We start from the raw sequence: 22858 nt of genomic DNA on the forward strand, positions 1-22858 counted from the left end.
TCCGCTCGCTCTCTGTTCCTTGCCGTCAATAGTCAGTGTTATAATCATTACCTTTCACAATGTAGTAGTAATTTTCGTAGTGATCCTAAAAAATTCTATTCGTTCGTTAATTCTAAGCGCAAGTCAAACGTTTTTCCTCCGTCCCTTCATTACCAGAACAAAACAGAAGCTTCTGCTGTTGGTATTGCAAATTTATTCGCTAACTTTTTCCAAACAACGTACTCGTCTCATATTTACAACGCATCCACTCCGTATCCGTACCAGCTACCTCAAGCTAACAGTATTTTTCTGCCCTTTTTCGAGGAAAGCGTTGTTCTTGAAGGTTTGTCATCTATGGACATATCGTTTTCTGCGGGTCCAGATAAGGTACCAAGTTGCATCTTAAAACACTGTGCCCAGTCCCTTTGCAAGCCCTTGACCTTTCTCTTCAACCTCTCCTTGGAACAGTCTTGTCTCCCAGTAATTTGGAATGAGTCCTACATCATTCCGCTTCACAAAAAAGGTTCAAGATCAAACATTGAAAACTATCGTGGTATCGCAAAGCTTTCCGCCATCCCGAAGCTTCTTGAGTTCCTGGTCACCCGGCAACTGCAACATCTTTGTTGCAGCTTGATATCTCCGTCGCAACACGGTTTTTTCAGACATCGTTCAACATCGACTAACCTTCTTGAGTTTTCTAACCTAATCCACCGTGGTTTTCAAATTGGTTTGCAGACGGATGTAGTTTTTACGGACTTCAGCAAGGCATTCGATTCTGTGAACCATGCTCTGCTTATTCAAAAGCTCTCCTTATTAGGGTTCCCAACGAATCTTCTAGATTGGATTTTGTCCTATCTCTCTAACCGTACTCAACGTGTTTTGTTTTCTAACGTGTTGTCAAATACTGTTAATGTTACTTCAGGTGTGCCACAGGGAAGTCATCTGGGCCCGCTTCTGTTTATTTTATTTGTGAACGACCTTCCTCAAGTTATAACATACTCTACTACACTAATGTATGCTGATGATGTCAAAATCTGTCTTTCTTACTCTGATTGGTATTTGCACACACGCCTTCAACTTGATCTAAGTGAACTACTATTGTGGTGTTCAACTAATCTTCTTTTTCTGAACCTTTCCAAATGCAAACTTATGACATTTTACCGTCGCGCTCCTCATTTTGTCTCATATGTTCTAGGAAATCATGTCCTTGAGCGAATTTCGAGTTCAAATGACCTCGGAGTCCTTTTTGATCATAAGATGTGTTTCAACACCCATATAGCTGCAACTGTAAATAAAGCTAAGGGTGTTTTAGCGTTCATCAAGCGTTGGTCCAAGGAGTTTGACGACCCGTACGTTACGAAACAACTGTACATCTCGTTAGTACGTCCTATATTGGAGTATTGTTCTTGTGTGTGGAGCCCACAGTATAAAGAGCAGCAGGCTGTTATTGAATCCGTGCAAAAGCAATTTTTAATTTTTGCCCTTCGGAACTTTAACTGGGACTCGGGTAGAATCTTGCCACCCTACCGGTCTAGGCTAAATCTTATTGACCTGCCGTCGTTGCACCATCGCAGAATATGCAATGGCGTAATGTTCGTGCACAAGCTCCTTCTTGGGACTGTTGACTCCCAAACTCTCTTGGGTCAGATTGACTTGGCCGTTCCATCCAGACCTACCCGTACTTTTAGGCCTATCCGTCTACCCATATGTAGGTCTAATTATGCTGATCATGAACCTTTTAGGGTTTTATGCCATAATTATAACTCCCTCTGTCTAACCCTATCCCCTGAACTGTCTCTTAAACTAATTGCATGCAATATTTATAATCATTTAAATTTAGCTAACTTTTAACTTATCTTTTTCTGCCTTTAGTAACTAAGTACCATTATTAACAGATAATTTGTTAATTTAATAAATAAATAAATAAATAAATAAATAAGTCAGTATGGCTCTCCTCCGGCAGACGCCGCTAATATTAAACGACACGACAAAGAGTGCGTGCGAGAGAGACAGAAAATCTGTCTGAGCGTGACGTCGGGCGCTGCGTAGCCACTGCAAATTGATTTGTTCCTTTTGGCTATAAATCTGATCCAGATTCAGCAACCGGATAGATATGGTCATTATCTATGATTCTGCGTTTTCTTGAATCTGCAAAATTGTGGATGCAACAAATTTTCGTCCTTTGTGTGGGCGGAAGGGGATGGGGCGAAATTTTGAGATAAACGTTTAATAGTGAGATCTAACATGAGTGCGGATACTAAATTTGGTTACTCTAGCGTTAATAGTCTCAGAGATTTGTGGATGCCCCAGATTTTCGTCCTTTGCGGGGACGAAAGGGGGTGGTGCGAAATTTTGACACAAAACAGTCAAGGTCCGATATCACAGGAGTGTGGATACCAAATTTGGTTGCTCTAGCTCTTATGGGTTCTGAGATCTTTGAACTCATATTTTGCAATTGGCAAAACCGACCATGAAACCTGTGTGTTAGAGAGAGACGGACGGACTGACGGACAGTCAGACATGGCTCAATCGACTCGGCTATTGATGCTGATCAAGAATATATATACTTTATGGGGTCGGAAACGATTCCTTCTGAACGTTACACACATCCACTTTTACCACAAATCTAATATACCCCAATACTCATTTTGAGTATCGAGTATAACGAGGAAATACGAATATTCCAGTCTATAAAACTCGACTTCGAGGACCAACACGTGTAGTTTTATTTGGTTCTTTTTAGTCAAATTTCTTGAGGATCATCATCAGTCTTCTTACACTTTGACTTGTTGGATTTGCGGGATTTGCGAGACTTGCGGGGTGGCTTTGAGCAGCTTTTCTTGGACCTCCTGCTTTTGCGCTTTTTGCAAGCCGACTTCTTGCGTCTGCGCTTTCCACAACTCGCCTTCTTGGGCTTACTCTTAGCACAGCTGGGCTCGGTTTTACGCGTCCAGAAACATTCCTCTTCGTCCAGGGAGGAATCAGTCGACACTACTGCAGGAGCTGTTGTGCTGACTATGGCATTCTGTTCAGTGCAGAGCAAGCTGCTGCTATTGCCTTGCTTAATTGGTCCTATGGAGCTTGCATGTCGATAGTCAGGCTGTAGGGAGCAAAAGGGAACTGCTGCACTCATTAGTGGATTTAAATGCGCAAAGAACTCACCCCTCGGTACCGAGCTCTGTGGCCTGGGGACATCGCACGCCAACGCTGCGCTGCGACGTGTACCGCCCTCTGTCCGTGGTATATGGATCCAAACCGGCTTTTGCAGTCCCGCAGGTAATTTAAATATGCGTGAACAGAGCTCATCTTAGACATTTTTCATAAAACCAAAGAATAAACAACAAAAATTTGGAAAAATGACAATAAAAATACTAGTACTAATTATTTGAAATTAAAAAAAGTAAATTTGTAGCTACAGATGTTGCTCGTACGGAGAACAACCTTCAAGTAAACTGAGTTGCTTTCGATCGGACAAATTTCATTCAACTTAAACCTGAGAGACTCCTTCGATTGAGTTTCTTGTGTGTTTGTAATTCTATTTTTTGTATGAAAATTAACATTGGGGCCACGTGCGCCATGCCGCGCTTCCATTAGTTCCGAAGTCTTTCGCGTTGTTGTGCCAATGACGACGCCATCGGATGCGACCATGCCCAGAGATGTGTGGCCTTTGGATACCGTTTTCAACGCATACGACGATTGCCGTATAACCATAAACGCTTGGGGAAATTTCAACTGTTCAACCATTTCTGAAAAAAATAGACATAAAAGTTCAAGTGAAACGAGAGTCGGCATCCAGGTCGTGGAAGTTGGGATCAAGGGGACGCATCGGTACGCCATACAAATTGCGTTCCACGTCCTACTCGGAGGCACATAAATTGTCACTCCTTTTACCTTTTTTTCAGTTGAAACTTTTACAGCAAAATTTCTTGTGCAGATTCTTTGACGGAAAAGGAAACGACAAAAAACGAGACAGAAAATCAGTCTGAGCGTGACGTCGGGCGCTGCGTAGCCAGTGCAAATTGATTTGTTGGTTTTGGCTATAAAAATTATCTGATCTGATCCAGATTCAGCAATCTGATAGATATGGTCGTTATCTATGATTCTGCGTTTTTAGTTTTCTCGAATCTGCAATATTGTGGATGCAACAGATTTTCGTCTTTTGTGTGGGCGGAAGAGAGTAGGGCGAAATTTTGAGATATACTTTTTATAGTGAGATCTAACAGGAGTGCGGTTTGGTTACTCTAGCCTTAATAGTCTCTGAGATTTGTGGATGCCCCAATAAAAATATGAGAATTGAATCCGACGTCAAATGGCGAAAACAAGGGAATTTCGAAATTCGATACTAGGCGAACAGAAATCAGCAGTAAGCAGCTTTAGCGAATGCGAAAAATTGTTGCATACTTTTGGGGTTGAACAATTCGTGGGGAAAATGCAATACACTTTGTTTTTAAAACCATTGACCTTCTGCTGATTTCTGTTTGCCTGGTATCCCAGATCTGAAATCCAGTTTTCTGCCTTTCGAGAGTTTGCAAGTTGAGGGTTGTTGTTCTACAAAAGCAATAATAATTTTTGTTGTTAAACAACAATAACCTGCAAATCCGTTATTTGTGATTCCTTGATCGGCAGAATACCACCAGATCTTTTGCAATCAGTTACAATAAGGATAATTATAATGAGGACATTCATTTTTTTTCTACTAAGATGTTTCAACAATTAAACCCTTGTCAGTTTCAACCTTTTTCAGCCAATCCAATTTTTTCTTCGTTGCGACAACCGAGTAAACAGAAAAGGCTTCCCAGCTCCTGCACGTTGCTAGCCGGCACAGGGGAAATAACAAACCCAAACCCCTAGGAGAATTTCCCTAGCAAAGGCATTTCCGATTTTTCAATCAAAAAACTTTTTGAATACAACACGACACATAACAAGTCTTTCTCACATTTAAGTTACATTAAAGATTTTCAGCAACAAATATAAATTATATATCAAAGAATCGCGCCAAGATGGATGAGCTAGAGATTACTAGTGTGGGCCAGTTCCAGACGCTGGTCCGCTATAACAATCCAGTGCTGGTGGTCAAGCATCCGGAGAAAAAGGGGGCTCCGCTGACGGATTTGGAGATGAAACGTCCCCAGACAGCGGGTGCTCTACTAGATACCAAGCGGGAGACCGAAGAGATATTGAACTCGATTTTGCCGCCGCGTTGCTGGGAGGAGGATGGACAGTTGTGGCAGCAGTCTGTGTCCAGCACCCCAGCCACTCGCCAGGATGTCATCAATCTACAGGAAATGCTGGACACTCGCCTGCAGCAGACGCAGGCACGCGAGACGGGCATCTGCCCAGTTCGCCGTGAGCTCTACTCGCAGTGTTTTGGTAAGCTAAAATCCAAGTCCCTGCGGCAATAAATATGTATTCCTTGCAGACGAGATTATACGCCAAGTGACCATCAACTGCTCGGAGCGCGGACTGCTGTTGCTGCGTATCCGTGATGAGATTGCCATGTCCATGGAAGCCTACGAGACGCTCTACTGCAGCTCCGTAGCCTTTGGCATGCGCAAGGCATTGCAGGCCCATGAGGAGAAGGAGATGCTGCGCGATCGCGTCAAAACCCTGGAGCTGGAAAAAGAGGCTCTGGAGGAGATTATCGCCGACATGAAGCTAAAACAGGAGCAGGCCGAGCGCCGCAATGCCGAGCTGCGTGCTTCCGAGGAGAAGAAGTTTACCGAGGAGATCACCTTCCTCAAGAAGACCAATGCCCAGCTGAAGGCACAGCTGGAGGGCATCACTGCGCCCAAGAAGTAGTGATTCTTTTCATTTAATGTGTGTGTGTGTGGGTTCTTGCATTTGTCCTTAAATATTGTTGGAAAATTATTGAAATTAAATTATTGAAGCAACTAAGCAGATCTGCCTAGAACTCTGCCTCAGGCATCTTTTCCGATGATTCCTGGCGAGCCTTATCGAGGGCTTCTTCCTGAACCTCCTGCTGTGGTTGATCCTGGCTCTTCTCTGGCTCTGGCTCATCCATAGCGATCTCGTTGAGTATGGGCGTGGGCTTGAAGACCTCTGGTGCCTTCTTTCCAGCGGGTGCTTCCTTGGCTGCCCGCTTTTGGGCGGGCTCCTCAGCGACTTCCTCTGGAACAGCAGCTCCCTCGTCATCATCATCATCTTCGTGAGGCAATTTATTACGCATGGCCCGCAATTCCTCCTCTGAGGGCAGAGTGTCCTTTAGATCTTCCATTTTGGCCATATACTGTTCGTACACGTACTGCGCCATCTCAGACATGTTTTCCACGGATTTGAGGGACTTGGTGGGCACTGTATCCGTGGACAATCGTTCCGTGGGGTAGCTATCGCCGGGAACCAGTACCAACTTCAAAGATCGCTGTGTTAGCTGTAAGGGATTAAATTTATAATACAATAATCCTTTATTAAGTTTCGTCCAGGCTTACTCACCAGCATGAAGGTGTTCTGCAGTTCTAGGCAGTTCTTAAACAGCGACACTCGACCAAAGACATAGAGGCCGAGGCGCGCTCGACTCATAGCCACCACCAAACGCCGCACATCGCGCAAATGTCCCACAGCCTTGGTGCGGACCAGCGAAATCAGGATGTAGTCGTTCTGCTGGCCCTGGTACTTGTCTACGGTCGTGATCTTGTGCGGCCAGCCAATGAGGGGATTATTGGCACATCTGGCGCCGATCACGTCGCGTATGAGATGCTTCTGGCCGTTGTAGGTGGTCAGAATGGAGACCTTTTCTGCGGGATAGCCAAGCAGACGCATGTACATATACACCGCCACGACGTACTCCGCCTCTGCCAGATTCTAATGAAAGAAAATATGGATTTAGTAATGCGTTTGTGCAACGAAAGATGGTATTGGATGTACACCTAAGAGTTTATACCAAGGACGTGCCCAGAGGGGAATAACCTTTCGGGATGCTTATTTAAAATAAAATATAATGTATTTTCGAATTAATCCCAAGGAAAAATTTAAATTATTGAAGAGTTTGTTGTCTTTATAGACTTGCATGTTTTGAATGCACAAACTATAGCCGCAAATATTAAAGAATATGTAATTGAAAAGGATCTTGATCCTCACAAGTGTGTTGGTAGTTAGAAATGGTTTTAAAAGTTTTATAAATATTCTCCAATAAAATAAAACGTTTGACCTAGGCCAGAAACTTAAATAGCAGCTGTCGTCAAAATTGTAGGGGTTAATCAGTGCCCCCTTAATTTGAGGCCCAAACAGTTGGGATGATTCATACCTGATAAAAATAGGGATTGGGTTCGCTCTCGCCGACGCCCTTGAAATCCTCCACATTGATCAGCTGATAGTCGTGGGCGAACCCTGGATTTGCCTGCTTGTACTCGTCCCGCTCAAAGATGTGCTGGAGATCCTCTAGCTTCTTGTAGCGCCACTTGTACAGCGAACAGATGCTGGCCCGCGCACGTCCCTGTCCATCCAGATCGACGGTGGGAACGCCGAGGCGCACCAGGCGGGTGAAGAGGCTCTGCTCCATGTTGGAGTACTTCTGGAAGGCCATGTTCTTGATCACAGGCGGGAGCTGGTGATGGTCGCCAATCATGATCCAGCGCTTAAGGCGATTCAGGCCATCCAGGGGATTCTGCAGCAGCAGGGGAATGAACGTCTCGATCTCCAGGATCTGCGCTGACTCCTCCATCAGGATGTTGTCATAGCGGAAGCCCAGATTGACCAGTTCCTTGCGCTTGAGCGCCGCATGGGTACAGGTCATGGCAATGATCTTGGCCTCCTTCACGAGCAGGTACTTGGAGCGGTCCAATCCCGTGCGCAGCAGCTCAAAGGCGCGAAACTCCTCCAGCTCTGTGAATATGTCCGAAATGTAGCGGAAGTTTGACTCGGCTGTGGCCAGGAGGTCCTCGTATGTGGATCCCTTGAAGAGTGGCTGTGGGGCATCCGCAAAGAACTTGCCGAAAGGGAAATCCTTCTCGAACAAACCCCTTAGCTTGTCCAAGTCCGCCTCCTCCTGGTGAATTCTGATCTGGTCCTGAAACTTCTCCCAGCGTGCCATCACATTGTACAGATAAAAGTATCCAGCTGTCTCGCACGTGTAGGCATTGTCACCACTCACGCCGAGGGCCTCCTGGAGACGCTGCACCTGGTTCAGCAGATCCATGCGCTTGGCCAGCACATAGTTCACGCGCCCATAACGGCTGTAGTCCTTCTCCGTCTCCAGGGCCTCCTCGCCATGACCCAGACGCAGCAGATGTCGCTCATCAATGTCCAGCGCCATGATCTTCTCGAACAACTGATTCAGCGCCTGATTGGAGTGCGTGACAATCAGGGTCCGCTGGTTGGGCTGATTGTGGTAGATGTTGGAGATGATCTGGACGGCCACATCGGTCTTTCCCGTGCCGGGGGGACCCACCACCAGTGTCAGACCCGGCTGCATGCCAGCGCGAATAGCCTCGATCTGTGTGGGCGTAAAGCGAATGGTGTTTCTAGGAAAATAAGGGACGAAGGATGGAAGAGGGAAATGAAATGAAAATGGAAGAATTAAACCCTTAGATTTACTCACTGTTTGGGCTTGTCGCTGGGATAAGGTCCCCTGGCCTCGTATTTATAGGGCTGCACTATAATCGATTTGCTCACAGCCGCCTCCAGCTCCTGTTCATTCTTCTCTTTCTCCTCTCCATCACTATCCTTTTGCACGGGCACATCCTCAAAGATCAGACGATAGGGTGGCAGTCGGCTCTTCTCTGGGAGCTCGCACTTGAGCTCGTAGCTGGGGAAACTCCCCTTCAGGTGTTCGTAGTCCAAGAAGGTGTCGTTAAACTCCAAACTGCGCTCCTGATTGGGCATGTTGCTGTAGTGGGCAGCCCCCGGATCGCCATATCCGAGGAGTATGTCGTGCAGCCAGGGCGGCACCACGCATTCTGTGTTCATCAAATGGCGAATGGTCTCCAGGACTGCCTTGAAGTTGTTCTCCTTGGGTTTGCGACGCATAAGGATGTTGAAGCTCTCGTAGACATCATCGCCACCCTGCAGAGGGAAGGCTTAGCATTAAAGGATTACTGGGAAAGATTAGAGCAAGGTTCTACTTACATCCTGCAGATCGTCCATGTCCAGGCGATACTGATTCGAGTCTAGCCACACACGGTAGCAGCGTTGCTCTCCCGGCAGCTGGGGTCGCGGCTCGGGCCCATCTTCGACAACACGACCATTGGCATCCAGCATACCTTCAACCTCGCAGCCCCGCACACTTACGAGCCCCACCTGTGGGATGAAGGGCTCACGGGGATTGTATTTGGTGCCATAAGGCTGTGTGGGTTTCACGGTGATCAGGAAACAAACGTCGTGCTTGCGCAGGTTCTCCCACTCGGTCTTGATCTCGCGACGCACGGAAAGGGTCACGCCCACGTCCGCTCGCACTCGCGAGGGCTTCTTCTCCCCGATATGCGGCTTGGCTACCTCCACGACAGCGAAGCTGGCGATGGGTAGGGCCATGCGTGCCCATCCCCCGAAGACGACGTCACCGTCCTCCGACTGCCAGGGCAGCATGCGGCTGACGGCATCCTCGATGTCCTGCCGGATCTCGTACGTGGACTCCAGGCGGAAGAGATTGAAGTTGCGCAGGAGGTAGTCGTGGAGCGTGAGGAACTGCAGATTGAGCTTGGGCAGGGCTAGGCAGCTGTCGCCCGTGTAGTACTCCGAGGGCACAACATTCTCATCCCAGACCACTTGCTCCGTGGGGTACAACGGCATCTCGTTGAGGGCCTCCAGCTGGGAGCAGCGCTTCTCGTGTCGCGTGATCAGCAGCTCCCGCAGGAAGGCCTCATCGAGGCGGTGCCACTCGAACGGTGCGGCCACCTCCTCTGGCACTAGGTTCAGAAACGTGGCGATCTGCTTCAGCCCCTCCCCATCCAATCCCCCAAAGTGCTGCTCCAGCGACTCCCGATTATCCACGGTGGCTACATTGGATAGGGCGAACACGCGCAGACTGGGAAACTTGGCGAACACTGCCCGCTGCAGGGAAGTGATCTTCTTGTAGTGCAGCTGGGTCATGTCGTGGTCGGTGAGGGAGTTCCCCGTCACATCATTGATCTCGAAGCGGGTGTAGAACTTTAACATGTCGAGGAGCTGTAAATGGGAGGAGTGTATCGGTTATTTATGCGTTAGATCATCATTGTATCGACATCCCCATCGTCTACCTCCGTCACCCGCTGAACCGCTCCTGAGCGATACGCCATGCGCGAGCATTGAATGGAACGAGTTTCGCTGTTTTACTACCTGCCCTCGTGAATTCGCTCTCTCTCTCTGCGGCTCTCTCCGACTCTCTCTGACTCTCTTTTAAGTTCTGTCACATAAACTACAGGTATCGCAAGTCAAAGTAAAGCCAAAGCCGGTCTGCCCCCTCATAAGGTCGATACGTCATCAGTTTGGGCAATACAACTCGCATACATACATACATAAGTATTTAATATTTGCGTGTGTTAGTTGAATCGCTCTCTCGGGCTAGATTGTGAGAGCGAGAGAGTGCTAATTAAGCAAGGTGAAAAAAAAGCGGGTCTGTCTCTAAAGAGCAAGCGGAAGTCCTTATGGGGGAGCAAAAGCAGTTATATCGGAGGAAATTCGACGCTGTTCAGGAAATTCAATACCAAATCTGGGTTTCTGAAGGTTAGCTGAAGGGTGTCCCGCCTTCCGACTGCATTCTGATTGAACAGCGCAAGGCGAAATCGCCTCCCTCCACTCCTTTCGATTCATATGCGTGTTTTATGGAAGGTGTGAGAGGACAAGGGGACAAGTACCATTCACAGCATTGAAAGACAAGCCACGCGCGTCGCCAGGCTACAGGCTACAGGCTACAGGCGAGAGTGCAGTTGTCTCGCTTGCATGGGAATGCAGCGGCATCTTATCACACCATCGCCATCAAATATCATCCTGTTAATAGAAGGGAGGGTGGAATTACACATACACACACACACACACACATGCATCGTGCATTCCCTCTGCAGGTTCCTGGTTTGTCTTTCCAGACTGCCGCCCCGCCTGCTCCAATTGATAATTTCCGTCGCTCAATTTAAACAAAAACACTAGCTGAAGAGGGGAGCGGGAAAAGAGAGAGGAGAGAGCAAAGCCCTGCTTCAACTTTTTATACCCGATACTCAGAATGAGAATAGGGGTATATTGGGTTTGTGGTGAAAATGGATGTGTGTAACCTCCAGAAGAAAGCGTCTCGTCTCCGACCCCATAAAGTATATACAATATATGTATTCTTGATCAGCATCAATTTGCATCTCTCGCACGCACTCCCTGTCGTTCAATTTTAGCGCCGTCTGGCGGAGGAGAGCAATACTGATTATGCATCGGGTATAAATGTAGAGTTGCGGTCGCAGCAGAAACTCACAATGTTCACCCTCGTTTTTGTTGTGTCTCGGTGGTTGCCGACTGCGCTTCGTACAAGGCATATTATATTAGAAGGTAAGGCAGAAATCAAATAGGTACGAAAGAATGCAAGGGAAACTAGGGGCAGAGAGATTAATATGAGCTCGTCAGAGACCGGTACTACCTTACCATTCATTGTATATACCTTGAACTTTGCCGCTCTCTCTTTCTGCAGTCACTAGAAAGCCAGAGCAGAAGCAGCTCATTCAGCCGTCGACTTTTGAATTCGAATGTTCTCTCTTTTCCCGCGAAATTCGAAATTCCGATTCGAATAAACATTTAAATACAGAGGAAATAAAACCCTCACTGTTTTTATGGTTAATCTGAGACACAGTCAGTCCCACCTTGCAGCAGCTACAGTTGTGCGTAGATAAAGTCGACAAAGAGTTTTTGCCTTAGTTTCTTGGCATGCACGTCATGATCTTGGCTTTTAGCCGGCTTCAGACTGAGAGACACCTTGATGACGCATCTGTTGTCCAACGCAGATTCACATAAACCCGCTGTTACCTGTGTACCTCTGTCTCTGTCTCTGTCTCCGTCACCGTCACCCTGTCTCCCTGTCTGTGTTTTGAGTCTGTTTTGTGTGCGAAAGATGCTTGTGAAAACGCTTGGCGCGCAAAAATGCAGCTGCTGCTCTATATGTGTTCTGATGCTACTGCTGCTTCTGGTACCATCCCGAGCGAAGGCCCATATAAGCAGCGGATCTTCAGGCCCAGCTCCAGCCGATCCCGGTCTGGTAATGGTCAACAAATGCTGCGAAAAGTTTGAGATACACGTGGATAGCGAGTGCCAGCAGGTCAACCAAACGGGTGAGTGCTCCTGCCGTCTCAACCCCACTGCCCCCACTCACACACACGCAACGAGGTTGTCTTGGCAACCGGAGTTGGCCATTCAACTCTATGGATTTTCCCCCCTCTGACATGCATGCTACACCAGCAAAACATATGTGTGGCCAACATTTTATGGCCCATTTGTTGGCTATCAGTAGATCAGTGGAACGTAGCCAGTGCCTCCATCTCCCGCTCTGAAATGTTTTGAAAACAAACAGAGAGGGGCTGTGGATGTGTGGGAATGTCTGCCTGCAATCCTGCTGGCTGCTGCTGATGATATGATATGATTTATGCGGCGAGGCATGGCTACTGTGTGCAGTAAGTGACTTCTTACTTAGATAAAGGGGGGCGGCTTTCAAAGTGGAAATGGGTTGGTTATTAAGTTTAAAAGATGGGAAATCTTTGAAAGTGATACTGAATGTTATCATGGTTCGAAGATAAATCATAAAAGACGAAAGATATTTATGATTCTTTAGACTTTCCTTAAATTATATTAATATCAGGCTTCCAGGGCTCTGCTCATGACAAAAGCATCCCCAAACTCATTCTGTATTCAACTTTGAAACCATTGCCATTGATGTGACACATATGTATGTAGGAAAAGTGCTACAACAAAGATGAATCATTAACAATTAGTCCAAACAATCGCACACTGATCTCATCTGAGGATTAGTCAATGACCGAAGATTGGAAGAGTGCAGCACAGTCTAGTTTCCGTGTACTATGATTAGCATATCAAAAGGAATGGGTGAATGGGTGCATGTGGGGAATGCATCCTATCTCTGTGGCAATTGGAGGAGAACAGATCCCCCCACAAATCGCAAACTGAAAGCCAGCTGAGAGACGATGATGGAATGGCATGGCATTGCATGGGAGCACGTTGTTTTCATACAGTCTTAATATTTATAGAAGTGTAGATTTCCCCTCGATCCCCGGACTGTAACAAAGGCAGACTCTTGAAGTGTTCTCTGTTCTGTTTTCCAATTGAAGAATCTCTCTCTCTCTCTCTCTCTATGGCATCCATTTGCAGACTACTTCCAGCCCATGTTCACCAGCTATGGTGGTGACCAGAACCGGCCCGTGCGCTTCAAGTTCATCATTGGCATTCCCAACTGCGGTTCCATGCAGATGTGGCCCATCTATCACTATGCAGGGGTGAGTACTCTCTCTGTCTCTCGTTTTTTCCATAGATTCTATAGACTCCCTGTTCTTTTCAGAGCTCTGATAAGCTGGTGCTTCTGGACGATGGCAAGCTGAGGCACTACACAAACGCCGAAGACGAGGCCGCCGAGCAGCGTGGCGTGCAAACAGACTACGAGGATGACTTAGGTGGGAGAAGGGAGCCGCTCTATCATGACTACGATCAGGGACTCTACTGCATAGATAGGGTATAGGGCTTATAAAACACTCCACGCCCTCCTCCTTCTATTCTAACGAATAATTTTCATTCTTTAGGCCACTTCTAGCACGGGCGAGGAGCATGTTCTGTTTGCCAAAATCTGTCTGGCTAAGAAGGAGATCAAGTGGAGCGACTCGAATTTTCTGCTGCGCAAGATTCTCAATCCCATCTTCCATGGAATATCGCTGATTATCCTGCTGGTCATAGCCATTATCTACTTTATCCTGCCTACCCTCAGGTTAGCTCTGCTGCCTGAACTCTGACCCCATTCATGCTTTAATTGTTGCTTCCGTTCAGCAGAGATTTAGTGGGTAACATTGTGACCACAATAGCCGTGTGTCTGATGGTCAGCCAGGCGGCGGACCTGGTGCGAATTTTTACAGAGCTCACGAATCACGTAAGCTTCATTGTAGCGGACATCATCCTGTGCTTCAGCCTACTGGCCGCATTCTTTTGGCTGAACAGCTTTGGCTACTACATCTGGAAGACCTTTCGCTCGAGGAACGTTTTCCTGCGCGTCACCGATGGCAGGAAGTACTGCTATTACTCCGCTTACGCCTGGGGCTGCACAGGCACAATGGCAGCCCTGGCGGTATTTGCGCATTTCTTCCTCGATGCCGATTCGTACAAGCAGGAGCAGATGGTGGGCGAACAGGAGACGATTGGGTGGCTAGGCATTTGCATATTCTTTGCCCCCATTGCATGCACCATCGTTGTGAACACCTTCTTCTATGTGACCACCAGGAAGCTGATCAACAGACGCACCGTCTACGGACGCATTGCCCACAAACTGAAGGCCAAGTGAGTAGCTCTAAATCGTACATAATCGTTCATATAAGACAATATTTCCTTCTACGTCTTGCAGCTTCATAATGTTTTCGCTGATGCTGTTGGTCATGTCCGTGGCCTGGCTGTTCCTCATTATGTCCTGGCTGCAGCTAGATGGTCTGCTCTATGCCCACATTGTGGTCAATGCCCTGCAATGTCCGCTGCTGCTCTACATATGTGTGCTGCGGCAGCGCCATGTGACCTTTCTGCTGAAGAAATCCTGCTGCTACAATGAGCCACCCTCCACAAACGACTGGGGCGACGAGCTGCACTACATGAACGGCAACGACTACTGAGAATATTTAGCCACCGACTCGGGTTACGTCTAGGATCTAAGCTCTAGCGTCGCTAAGTGTTGTCTCGTAGATTAGCAATGTCCAACATTGAGATTTTTGTACTTAAACTTAACTAATTTATGATTAAAACCAAGAAAAGTCTGACACATACCTGCCCAAACAGCTTTCCCTCCTCGCGATGCACCAGCGGCGACAGCAGAGCCCTCACAATAAGATGACAGTCATCTAAGACGGTGTTGAAGAAGCGCCGCGTAGGCAGAAGGGCCTCCAGATCAATGATGAACTCGAGAAAGCGCTCGCAGTAGTGCACCAGACCGGGTTTGATCTCCCCCTCGGCGGGAATGCTCTCGAGTATGTCAAGGAAGTCGATGATGAGGTTCTGCATAAAGTACCGCTCCCACAGGACTTCCGCCTTGGGTTCCTTGTCTTTTTTGAGCAGGCGTTTCCAGTATTTCCGCCACTTGGGCACCTCACGCAGCTCCTGCTCTCGACGGCGGGGCTGCAGGCAATGCCACATGGAGAGGGATACGAGACGCTTGGCCTGCTCACGACATATCTCGATCTCCATACTGTTGAAGCAATGATTGAGGAACATCAGTAGGGCCGTGCGTTCACGCAACGTGCTTCTGGCTTCCTTCGCCCCTTTATCCGGCAGACACGACTCCAGAACGTGGCGGAAAAAGTCTGGATACTGTTCTGGTTGCTCCTCGAACACATTCCACACTTGAACGCGTTCGCGAAACTTCTCGTTGGCCATGATCACAATGGACATGAGGTGGGCATGTGTCGCTGACTCTCGTTTGTAATTTGGCCACAGATACTGCTCCAAATACTGGCTGAACTCAAGCATGTTGATGCGTCGCGCTCTGTGGGTGCCCCCGATTTCCTCATTGTAGATGCGTTCAATGACTTTCGCGCTGTACGGCAAATGCTCAGCCTTTGTGTCCGGCGACCAGTACTGCGATGCAACCTATTAATGCCGATTGTTATTAGTTTTTAGCGGCATGAAAGCGCCTGTCCAGAGGAGCACCCACCTGCCATATGACGTCGGAGCTGAATTGGTCTAACGTCAGAGCGCCGGCCTTTTCCTTCGACTTATTACTACTGTCCTTGGCTGTTTGGGCTCGGGTTTGGCTCCTGCGCTTCATTTTTCCAGCAAATTTTTTTTTTTTAATAACTTTGCCGGCTGCGGTATGACCCGCGGATTTATTGTTAAAATATACCGACCGACCCTCAGAAATATACCAATATTATCGATGTATCGTTGAAATATACCGACCGACCCTCAGAAATATACCAATACTATCGATTTATCGTTAAAATATACCGACCGACCCTCAGAAATATACCAATACTATCGATGCATCGTTAAAATATACCGCCTACCCTCATAAATATACCGAAATATACGGTCTCATTGTAAAAATATACCGTAGATATACTGACGAATTCAAGTTCTATTATACATATTCCTCGTTTTTGATAAACCGTCGAATATTACTAGCTAGATAGAACATTAAGCCATGCCCACATAATTTTGTACGATTGACGAATCAATTTTTTACTTAATTGGCTTATTTTAAATACTTGCTTTTATTGGATCTTGTCTAAAAGAGGTTTTAATGAAATAGGTCAAACAAAAAAATGTTTCAGCGAAATAGGTCAACACAAAAAAACGAAAGAGGATAGTCGTTCATATTGCTCAATTTAGAGATTCCGTTGAATAATTCTGGCTAACTAAAACCTTTAGTTTTGTCCACATAATTTTATCCTATTGATAAATAAATTTTCTTCAAGACTGGCTAGTTTTTATTCCTTGCTTGTTTTGTATTTTGGCTTAAACACGGTTTGCAAATTAATGTTGTCAACCTGTTCGAAGAGAGCCTTACTCGATCCAAGATCGGCTATCGATAAAAATTGCAAATTCCGCTTGATAGTATCGATAATATCGATAGCTAAATGTTTTTAAAGTCTATTTAATTGTTAATCTAAAGTAAGCATATTGCGCTTAAAGGACTCCAAAATGATGACAGCTATACCACCCGAGAACATACTCGTAAGTAGACTGGCATGATTAGGATGTATTTACTGAATTTGGTGAACTGCAATTCCAGAACCGCGTTCTGTCTGCGCAGCGGTTGTCCCCATTGGAGCAGGTGAGAGATCTGCTAATGCTGATGGAACGCTGCTCGCTGCGAGAGCTGCAAGAAATATTCCCCCACATTGTGCATTACATATTCGGGGTAAATGGGAATCCGCTGGGCTGGGGACTGCGCACGACGACACCGGAGAGCGGGATGAATGTGTACAAGACGCTGGAGCAGTTCTTTGGCGTGTGCGGCCCCTGGATGATCGTGTGCCACAAGCTGCTGGCCGAACAAGCCAAGTTCGAGATAGACATCAGCCGGTTGCCGGTGAAACTGGTCACAATGCTGCAAACCGGTCAGAGTCCGATGTTCTATTCGGATCTGCTCAACATCGATCCAGAGAAACACCAGGTGTCAACGCTCTCCCTAAACAGCTTCGACTTCTACATGCTACACTTCGTGCTGCATGGTCTACAGCCACTGCACAGCATCGATCCCATCGCAATGCAGATCCACAATACGCGAAGCAAGACCGTGTATCTAATGCTCGTGAGCGAGTATCTGAATAACTTTCTGCCCCTGACTCCTGATGCCCGCATCGAGCCGAGCTACTTCAGTGGCGGCGTCAAGGCGCCGCAGCCCTTACCCACACAGTCGCTGCAGCCGCAGCGCCAACCGCGCTACATAAGGATACCTAGCTCCTATCGCAATGGCAACAGCTCTGGCGGTGGGAGTGGCGGCCCAGGAGGCGGCAACATCTCGCCACAGTCGATGTCAGCCAGTGTCAGCGCGGCCCGCAACTATGCCTGGCGCTCGGAGTCGGTCCTTCACTTTTTTGTGGACATCTGGCTGCGCTACGACGTGGAGTCGGAGCATCATCTGCCCGGCAGCGACTGGGTGCGCGCTGTCCGCACCTTAGTCAAGCAGATTCACTTCTTCGCCAGCTCGGTCCCGGTGGATCCTACCTCACTCTGTTCACTGCGCAAGCTGTCCCTGAGCATGGTCAAGGGGCGCATATATGCCTTCCTGTCGGGTCTTATTGATCGCTGGCCGCTGGACAGCTCACTGCTGGTGGTCCTGGAGCTGTGGTTAAGCTATATCCAGCCGTGGCGATACACTATGGCCATCCTCAACAGCAGAGAGTGAGTAGGGGCAGCTCTTACTAGGTTGAAAGATTGAAACCATGAATATCATTTTGCTTCTCTTTTAGATCCGGCCAAAACTACAAGCCTGCCATAACTCCGGCCTACGATGCATTCATCATGGACAATCTGATCGTTTACACGCATATCTTCATGCAGCTGCTGCCGAAATTTGGACGTCTCGATTACACCGTGTACCGTAACTGCCAAATTCTGAACCGCCTGGCCATGACGTTTGGCGATCAGAATCTGGCAGATCGTTTGCAGCGCTTCGAGCGCTTACACTCGGGAAATTCCTATGGCTTCGACTCGCCTCATCGTCAGACGCACTTGCTGAGGTTGGTGTACATTTCGTTGTAAATTGAATGCCCCTTCTAATTTTAACATTTGTGCATTCCTCAAGCAAATCCCTGCCGCAGAGTGCCCAATGGTCGAGCATGCCCAAACTCTTTAGCGACGCCATGCGCGCGGACATGGAGAACTTTCTGTTTGTTATCAGCATGACCCGGAACCAGGTGCTGCTGGAGGTTTCGCGCCTGCGAATGGAGATCTTGGAGATGCAGCGTTTGGAGGGATTCCTCAAGAACTTTTTGCACAGGATGTGGAACGAGCCGAGCCAGGACGAGACGCTGCTGGCCGATGTGTCGCGTGTGCCGGAGGTTCTGCGCCAGTGCATCGATCACCTTTGTCGAGCATTTAATGTGAGTGCCGCTTCCATACGCCTTGTTTGTTTCCTTTTTAAGTCTTCCTCTTGTAGTTGGATCAAGCCAATCTATCCATGCATGAGACGCTACCCGAGGAGTGTACGTCGCCGACCTCCATCTCGGCGAATAAACGCAGCTTCTTCAATACCAGCGACTCCCTGCTGGACACCTCAAGGTTGAACCCACGGCAGATGTCGATGAATGCCTCCAACTTGACAGCTGCCATCGATCCGGCGCTCTTGCCCATCCAGGCCGGCGAGATCACGTATTTAGTCAGACGGCTGCACGGAATATCGGATGCAATTAACCAGAAGGTGCGTCTCCACAGGAATTATCTTCTTTCCGAATCCCACCTATAGCGTTCTTTTTGCTTTTTCTTTGCTTTTAGTATAAAATCCAATTGCAATCCTGGTATGAACGTCAGGATTACTTTGGAAGCTTGACGCGCCAACTGCTCCTGGCCCCCATGATCGAACAGTGGTTCGATAAGCGGGACGGCAACACGGACATCAGGGAGAGGACGGTCACGGCTCGCATCTCCCTGCGGCCGCTCGCCTCCAAGTTCCTTCTATCCGTTGTGGCCTGCTTTATGGTCCTGGGATTCTTGTTCCTGGGATCGGCCTTGAAGGGTCTTGGCATCCTCGTCACCCTGTTCATAGGCTACGTCCTGCTGATGGCTATTTGTTCGCCCTGAATTATTGTTTGCAGTCTGAAATTTATATATTTGTATAAAACTAAAGCGAAACTACGATTACGACTACGATTAGGATTAGATGAACTGCGTCTGTGTATTGCTGTGTGTATCGTATCACTCGGAAGAACGCGGCCGAAGGGCCAGGCGCAGCGTCTGGTCGGGCACTGTGACCATTCGCAGCATACAGTCGACGGGCTGCTCGTTGAGGCACTGCATCTCGAACTGGGTGGTACATTTGCCCAGCAGCGAGTGCAGCTGCTTGAGAGCCACACGCCGCCCAATGCATGACCGCTGGCCGATGGCGAAGGGTAGACTGCCGTGCGATCGGCCCACACACCAGCGTTCGGGCAGGACCCGCTCCGGCTGCTCAAAGTGTGATGCATCGCGACCGGCCGTGTATAGTGAAAGGAGTACCAGGGTCTGAAAGGATGGTGAAAAAATGAGCAATCGATGGTTCCTGCTGTGGAGCTGAGAAGCTTAATTTTACGCACATCTTTTTCAACAAAGTGGTCTCCGAGATGAGCATCCTGCGGCAGGTAGCGTCCGATGAATGGCGCCACGGGATATAGACGCAGGGACTCCTTGATCAAGCCGTGAAGCAGCTGCGACTCGGACGCCACTCGCTCCCTGGCAAGGCGGCACTGCAGCTGTGGCTCCCGCGAAAGAACGAATAACGCCCACTGGCTGCTGAAGGCGGTCTGTGCGGGAGGGGATTCGAATTAGTCAATCAATTCGGCAGCTTCTGCTGTTTTAATTCACACCGTGTCACCTGCTGCTATGACAAGGTCCACAAAAATCCGCTTGATCATCTCGCCGGGCACCTCTGCCGCCTGTAGTCGGTTGAATAGCGTCTCCTCCCGCTGCTCCAGCTGCTCTAGTTGTCCGTCTTCGGTGATCTCCCCTCCAATGCAGTGGTCTATGATCGCAGCGCCCTCGCGCAACACCTCGTTCACATTGCTCTCAAAGTCGCGCCAAATGCGGAGGCGAAGCAGCTGTGCCAATCTGGGCGGAAAGGTCATCAGGCGCGAGCTATGCTCGAAGACCTTGTGCACGATCTGTGTGAAGTGGTCCAAAGCCGATTGTATTTTGGGGCAGGTCAGGACATTGCTGCCAAACATGATGCAGCAGAGCACTATGGATGGAGAGGGGTGACGGAATAAGTTATATCTTTATTAGATCAGCAAAATACTAGAAAAATACAAATCTTCGTAGTTTAGTAGTATATTTTTTTCAATTTCCAGAAAATTCTGGAAATATAACAAAAAATTTGCAAATGTTTCAAAGAAATACTTTTGAGACGTAGTATGGTATTGCTTGCGAAAAAGTTCTAAACTCCGACAGACTCACCTTCTATGGACCAACGGTAGAGCTGCTGCTCCAGATTCGGCAGCTCATAGTAGCTGGGACTCCCTGGGACGTCGCACTCTGCAGTCGCCTCCTCGGTGCGTGCGCGCCACTGGTCGACCAGCTGCCGCGTACAGCTCTCAATATGCACGTCCATCCAATTCAAATTTCCGTTGAGGAGCAGGCGATTAAGTATACGCCGATTGTGCAGCCACTCCGCCCCCTCCCTGTGACATTAGCCATGCAGATGGATGCGAAGAGAAGCAGACATTAGCTGAGAGTAATTTGCAATTCATAGACAGAGTCGCAACTCGCGTTTCAGCTCTTTTTTTCAGACTTTCGCCTTTGCGTTGTTGTCGCTCCACTTACATAAAGAACAGTCCACGTTGGCAGGCATGCCGCTGGTTGTATAGCGTCCAGGCATCTGGCAGCGGATGCTGCGGATATTGACCCTCGTGCAGGAAGACCCCACGCATAAGAGGGGCGGACGACACGAACACCGCATCCTGAGTACCGCCCAAGCGTTCCCTGAAGATGGGGCCGTACTGTCGATGGCGGGAATCGATGTACTTGTGTAGTCTGGGAGGAAGAGAGTGGTCGATCTATAGAGTAATCCATTCTCTAGGTCATTCTGTACTCACTGTGTGGCTCCGCCGGCGGCTATCAAGTCCAGCAGGGTCCCCACCACAGGCAGCCCCTTGACGCGGGGTATGGGCACGATTTCACCCCCTTTTGGCCTGCACCTGTTGCTGCCTGCTGTCGCCTTCGTGAGACCGGCCTTCGATTTGAACTGGCACAGAAGGCGCACCAGAAGCGTCCTCAGCAGCTGCTGCAGCCAGTGCAGTAGGCTCGTCCGCTTTCTGTTCATCTCTTTCTCTCTCACTGACAATGTCCCAGCGGGGGGCGGGCGGAGGAAGAGCAACAGGGCTCAGTGCAACACGTAACACACGTCCGACAAAGGGCCAGGGGCTGACTGATTCGACATGACGCTGGGCCGCGGCCTTATAACCGAACAGCAGCAGCAGCAGCAGCGGCACACAGAGAACGGAGAGCTGTGAGAGCAGGTAGGCCCTGTCGATGTCTCTCCCTCGATCGGCCTCAATTGATATGCGCAACTTCCATCCAAATCCAAATCCACATCCACGCTGCTGCTGCTCCGGTAAGCGTAAGCACCTTGGTCTCCGTCTCCACATTTCAAAGCGGGGTCCGTCGCGGCGAGAGACGCTGAGTGGACACAATCTGTATTGTCGCTCCCCGCTCGATCGATTCGTGGGGATATTGCTGGCCATGCAATTTTTCGAGAGACGCAAGAGAGAGGTCCAAGGTTTTTACTGATTTCAACTCCTCACTCAGTTGGATTTTGGCAGTTATCAAGTCGCTGTGACTTGATGCCCACCACAGATGTACGAGTGCACCTCCTATTTAATCTGCTTGTTCTTGAAAACACAGTGAAGTGAACTAAAACACATGCTTACCACAATGTAAACAACCAAATTAAACTGCAGTATAACCATTTGGCCCCGTTAAAGAGCACAGTTTTGTAGTCTTGTGTAAATTTGAGAGTTGCATCCGCCGGCTTGTCCGTTAATGCGAATTACGAACTGGAGTTCTTGTTCGAATTTTCGAACTGCCATGCGGCTATTTGTAAGAAGAGCACAGCTAGTATGTGGTGGTTGGGCGCGCAAATTTGAATGTCGGGCAGCGATTTGAATTGGAACGTGATGGGGATAATGTGATAACAGTTTTTAAAAAAGCCAATGAGCGATAACAAGATCTCAGCAAAAAGTCCTTCTATGCCTTCTATGATGAAAAACTTTGTTTTTATCATCCATTGTGTCCTCTAGGTTCAGTTTACGCTTCCATTTAATAGACACAGATCCCATATGTGGCACTAAAACCAAACCCAATTTAGTTTCAAGCCTCAGCAATCATGAACAAGTCTGAATAACAACGCTGACGGCATAAAATCCCGTTGTGCCCTTGCGACCGCAAATTTAAACCAGCTGTACTCTCGCGGCACAATAGAAGGGTTCAAAGTGTGGCATTAACGGTGCCATATTTTGCATGTTTCAGTTTAGTTGACACTAAAAATAAATCAAGAATATACGGGCCATAAAAAATACATAGACAAAAA

The 22858-nt window shown here is 48.2% G+C and overlaps 6 protein-coding genes across 9 annotated transcripts; 3 read left to right on the forward strand and 3 right to left on the reverse strand.

Annotated features, from left to right (window-relative positions):
- Positions 1-2676: 2676 nt before the first annotated feature.
- On the reverse strand, positions 2677-3423 carry LOC108157610 (histone-like protein 18C). Its single transcript, XM_017289739.2, has 2 exons — positions 3142-3423; positions 2677-3079 (listed from the first exon to the last, which is right to left on the reverse strand). Exons 1-2 carry the CDS (start codon positions 3292-3294, stop codon positions 2723-2725), a joined length of 510 nt encoding a protein of 169 aa, XP_017145228.1. The 5' UTR covers positions 3295-3423; the 3' UTR covers positions 2677-2722.
- Positions 3424-4956: 1533 nt separating this feature from the next.
- LOC108155823 (putative inner dynein arm light chain, axonemal) lies at positions 4957-5870 on the forward strand. The gene is made up of 2 exons (XM_017286912.2): positions 4957-5349; positions 5399-5870. Exons 1-2 carry the CDS (start codon positions 4980-4982, stop codon positions 5776-5778), a joined length of 750 nt encoding a protein of 249 aa, XP_017142401.1. The 5' UTR covers positions 4957-4979; the 3' UTR covers positions 5779-5870.
- Positions 5398-16000, reverse strand: LOC108155820 (RNA helicase aquarius). 2 transcript variants are annotated; one of them, XM_017286908.2, is made up of 7 exons: positions 15788-16000; positions 14905-15723; positions 9061-10095; positions 8534-8997; positions 7241-8456; positions 6430-6798; positions 5398-6367 (listed from the first exon to the last, which is right to left on the reverse strand). In XM_017286908.2, exons 1-7 carry the CDS (start codon positions 15899-15901, stop codon positions 5885-5887), a joined length of 4500 nt encoding a protein of 1499 aa, XP_017142397.1. In that variant the 5' UTR covers positions 15902-16000; the 3' UTR covers positions 5398-5884. The 2 variants fall into 2 exon arrangements, with proteins under 2 accessions (XP_017142397.1, XP_017142398.1); XM_017286909.2 differs by lacking the exons at positions 14905-15723; positions 15788-16000 and adding an exon at positions 10167-10220.
- LOC108155821 (probable G-protein coupled receptor Mth-like 5) lies at positions 11598-14903 on the forward strand. 2 transcript variants are annotated; one of them, XM_017286910.2, is made up of 6 exons: positions 11598-12209; positions 13261-13385; positions 13448-13618; positions 13686-13867; positions 13927-14430; positions 14495-14903. In XM_017286910.2, exons 1-6 carry the CDS (start codon positions 11861-11863, stop codon positions 14751-14753), a joined length of 1590 nt encoding a protein of 529 aa, XP_017142399.1. In that variant the 5' UTR covers positions 11598-11860; the 3' UTR covers positions 14754-14903. The 2 variants fall into 2 exon arrangements, with proteins under 2 accessions (XP_017142399.1, XP_017142400.1); XM_017286911.2 differs by having other exon boundaries at positions 13930-14430.
- Positions 16001-16697: 697 nt separating the features above from the next.
- On the forward strand, positions 16698-19460 carry LOC108156855 (sphingomyelin phosphodiesterase 4). The gene is made up of 6 exons (XM_017288580.2): positions 16698-16809; positions 16868-17982; positions 18051-18320; positions 18386-18683; positions 18740-19000; positions 19075-19460. The coding sequence occupies exons 1-6, from the start codon at positions 16777-16779 to the stop codon at positions 19378-19380; spliced, it is 2283 nt and encodes a 760-aa protein (XP_017144069.1). The 5' UTR covers positions 16698-16776; the 3' UTR covers positions 19381-19460.
- On the reverse strand, positions 19382-22073 carry LOC108156856 (cytochrome P450 315a1, mitochondrial). Of its 2 annotated transcripts, none has more exons than XM_017288581.2 (6): positions 21366-22059; positions 21094-21303; positions 20728-20951; positions 20142-20512; positions 19872-20078; positions 19382-19800 (listed from the first exon to the last, which is right to left on the reverse strand). In XM_017288581.2, exons 1-6 carry the CDS (start codon positions 21590-21592, stop codon positions 19495-19497), a joined length of 1545 nt encoding a protein of 514 aa, XP_017144070.1. In that variant the 5' UTR covers positions 21593-22059; the 3' UTR covers positions 19382-19494. The 2 variants fall into 2 exon arrangements, with proteins under 2 accessions (XP_017144070.1, XP_017144071.1); XM_017288582.2 differs by having other exon boundaries at positions 19709-19800; positions 20150-20512; positions 21366-22073.
- Positions 22074-22858: the final 785 nt, after the last annotated feature.

The sequence above is a fragment of the Drosophila miranda genome, chromosome 2, assembly GCF_003369915.1.
Source record: "Drosophila miranda strain MSH22 chromosome 2, D.miranda_PacBio2.1, whole genome shotgun sequence".
In the NCBI taxonomy this organism is placed as follows: Eukaryota; Metazoa; Arthropoda; class Insecta; order Diptera; family Drosophilidae; genus Drosophila; species Drosophila miranda.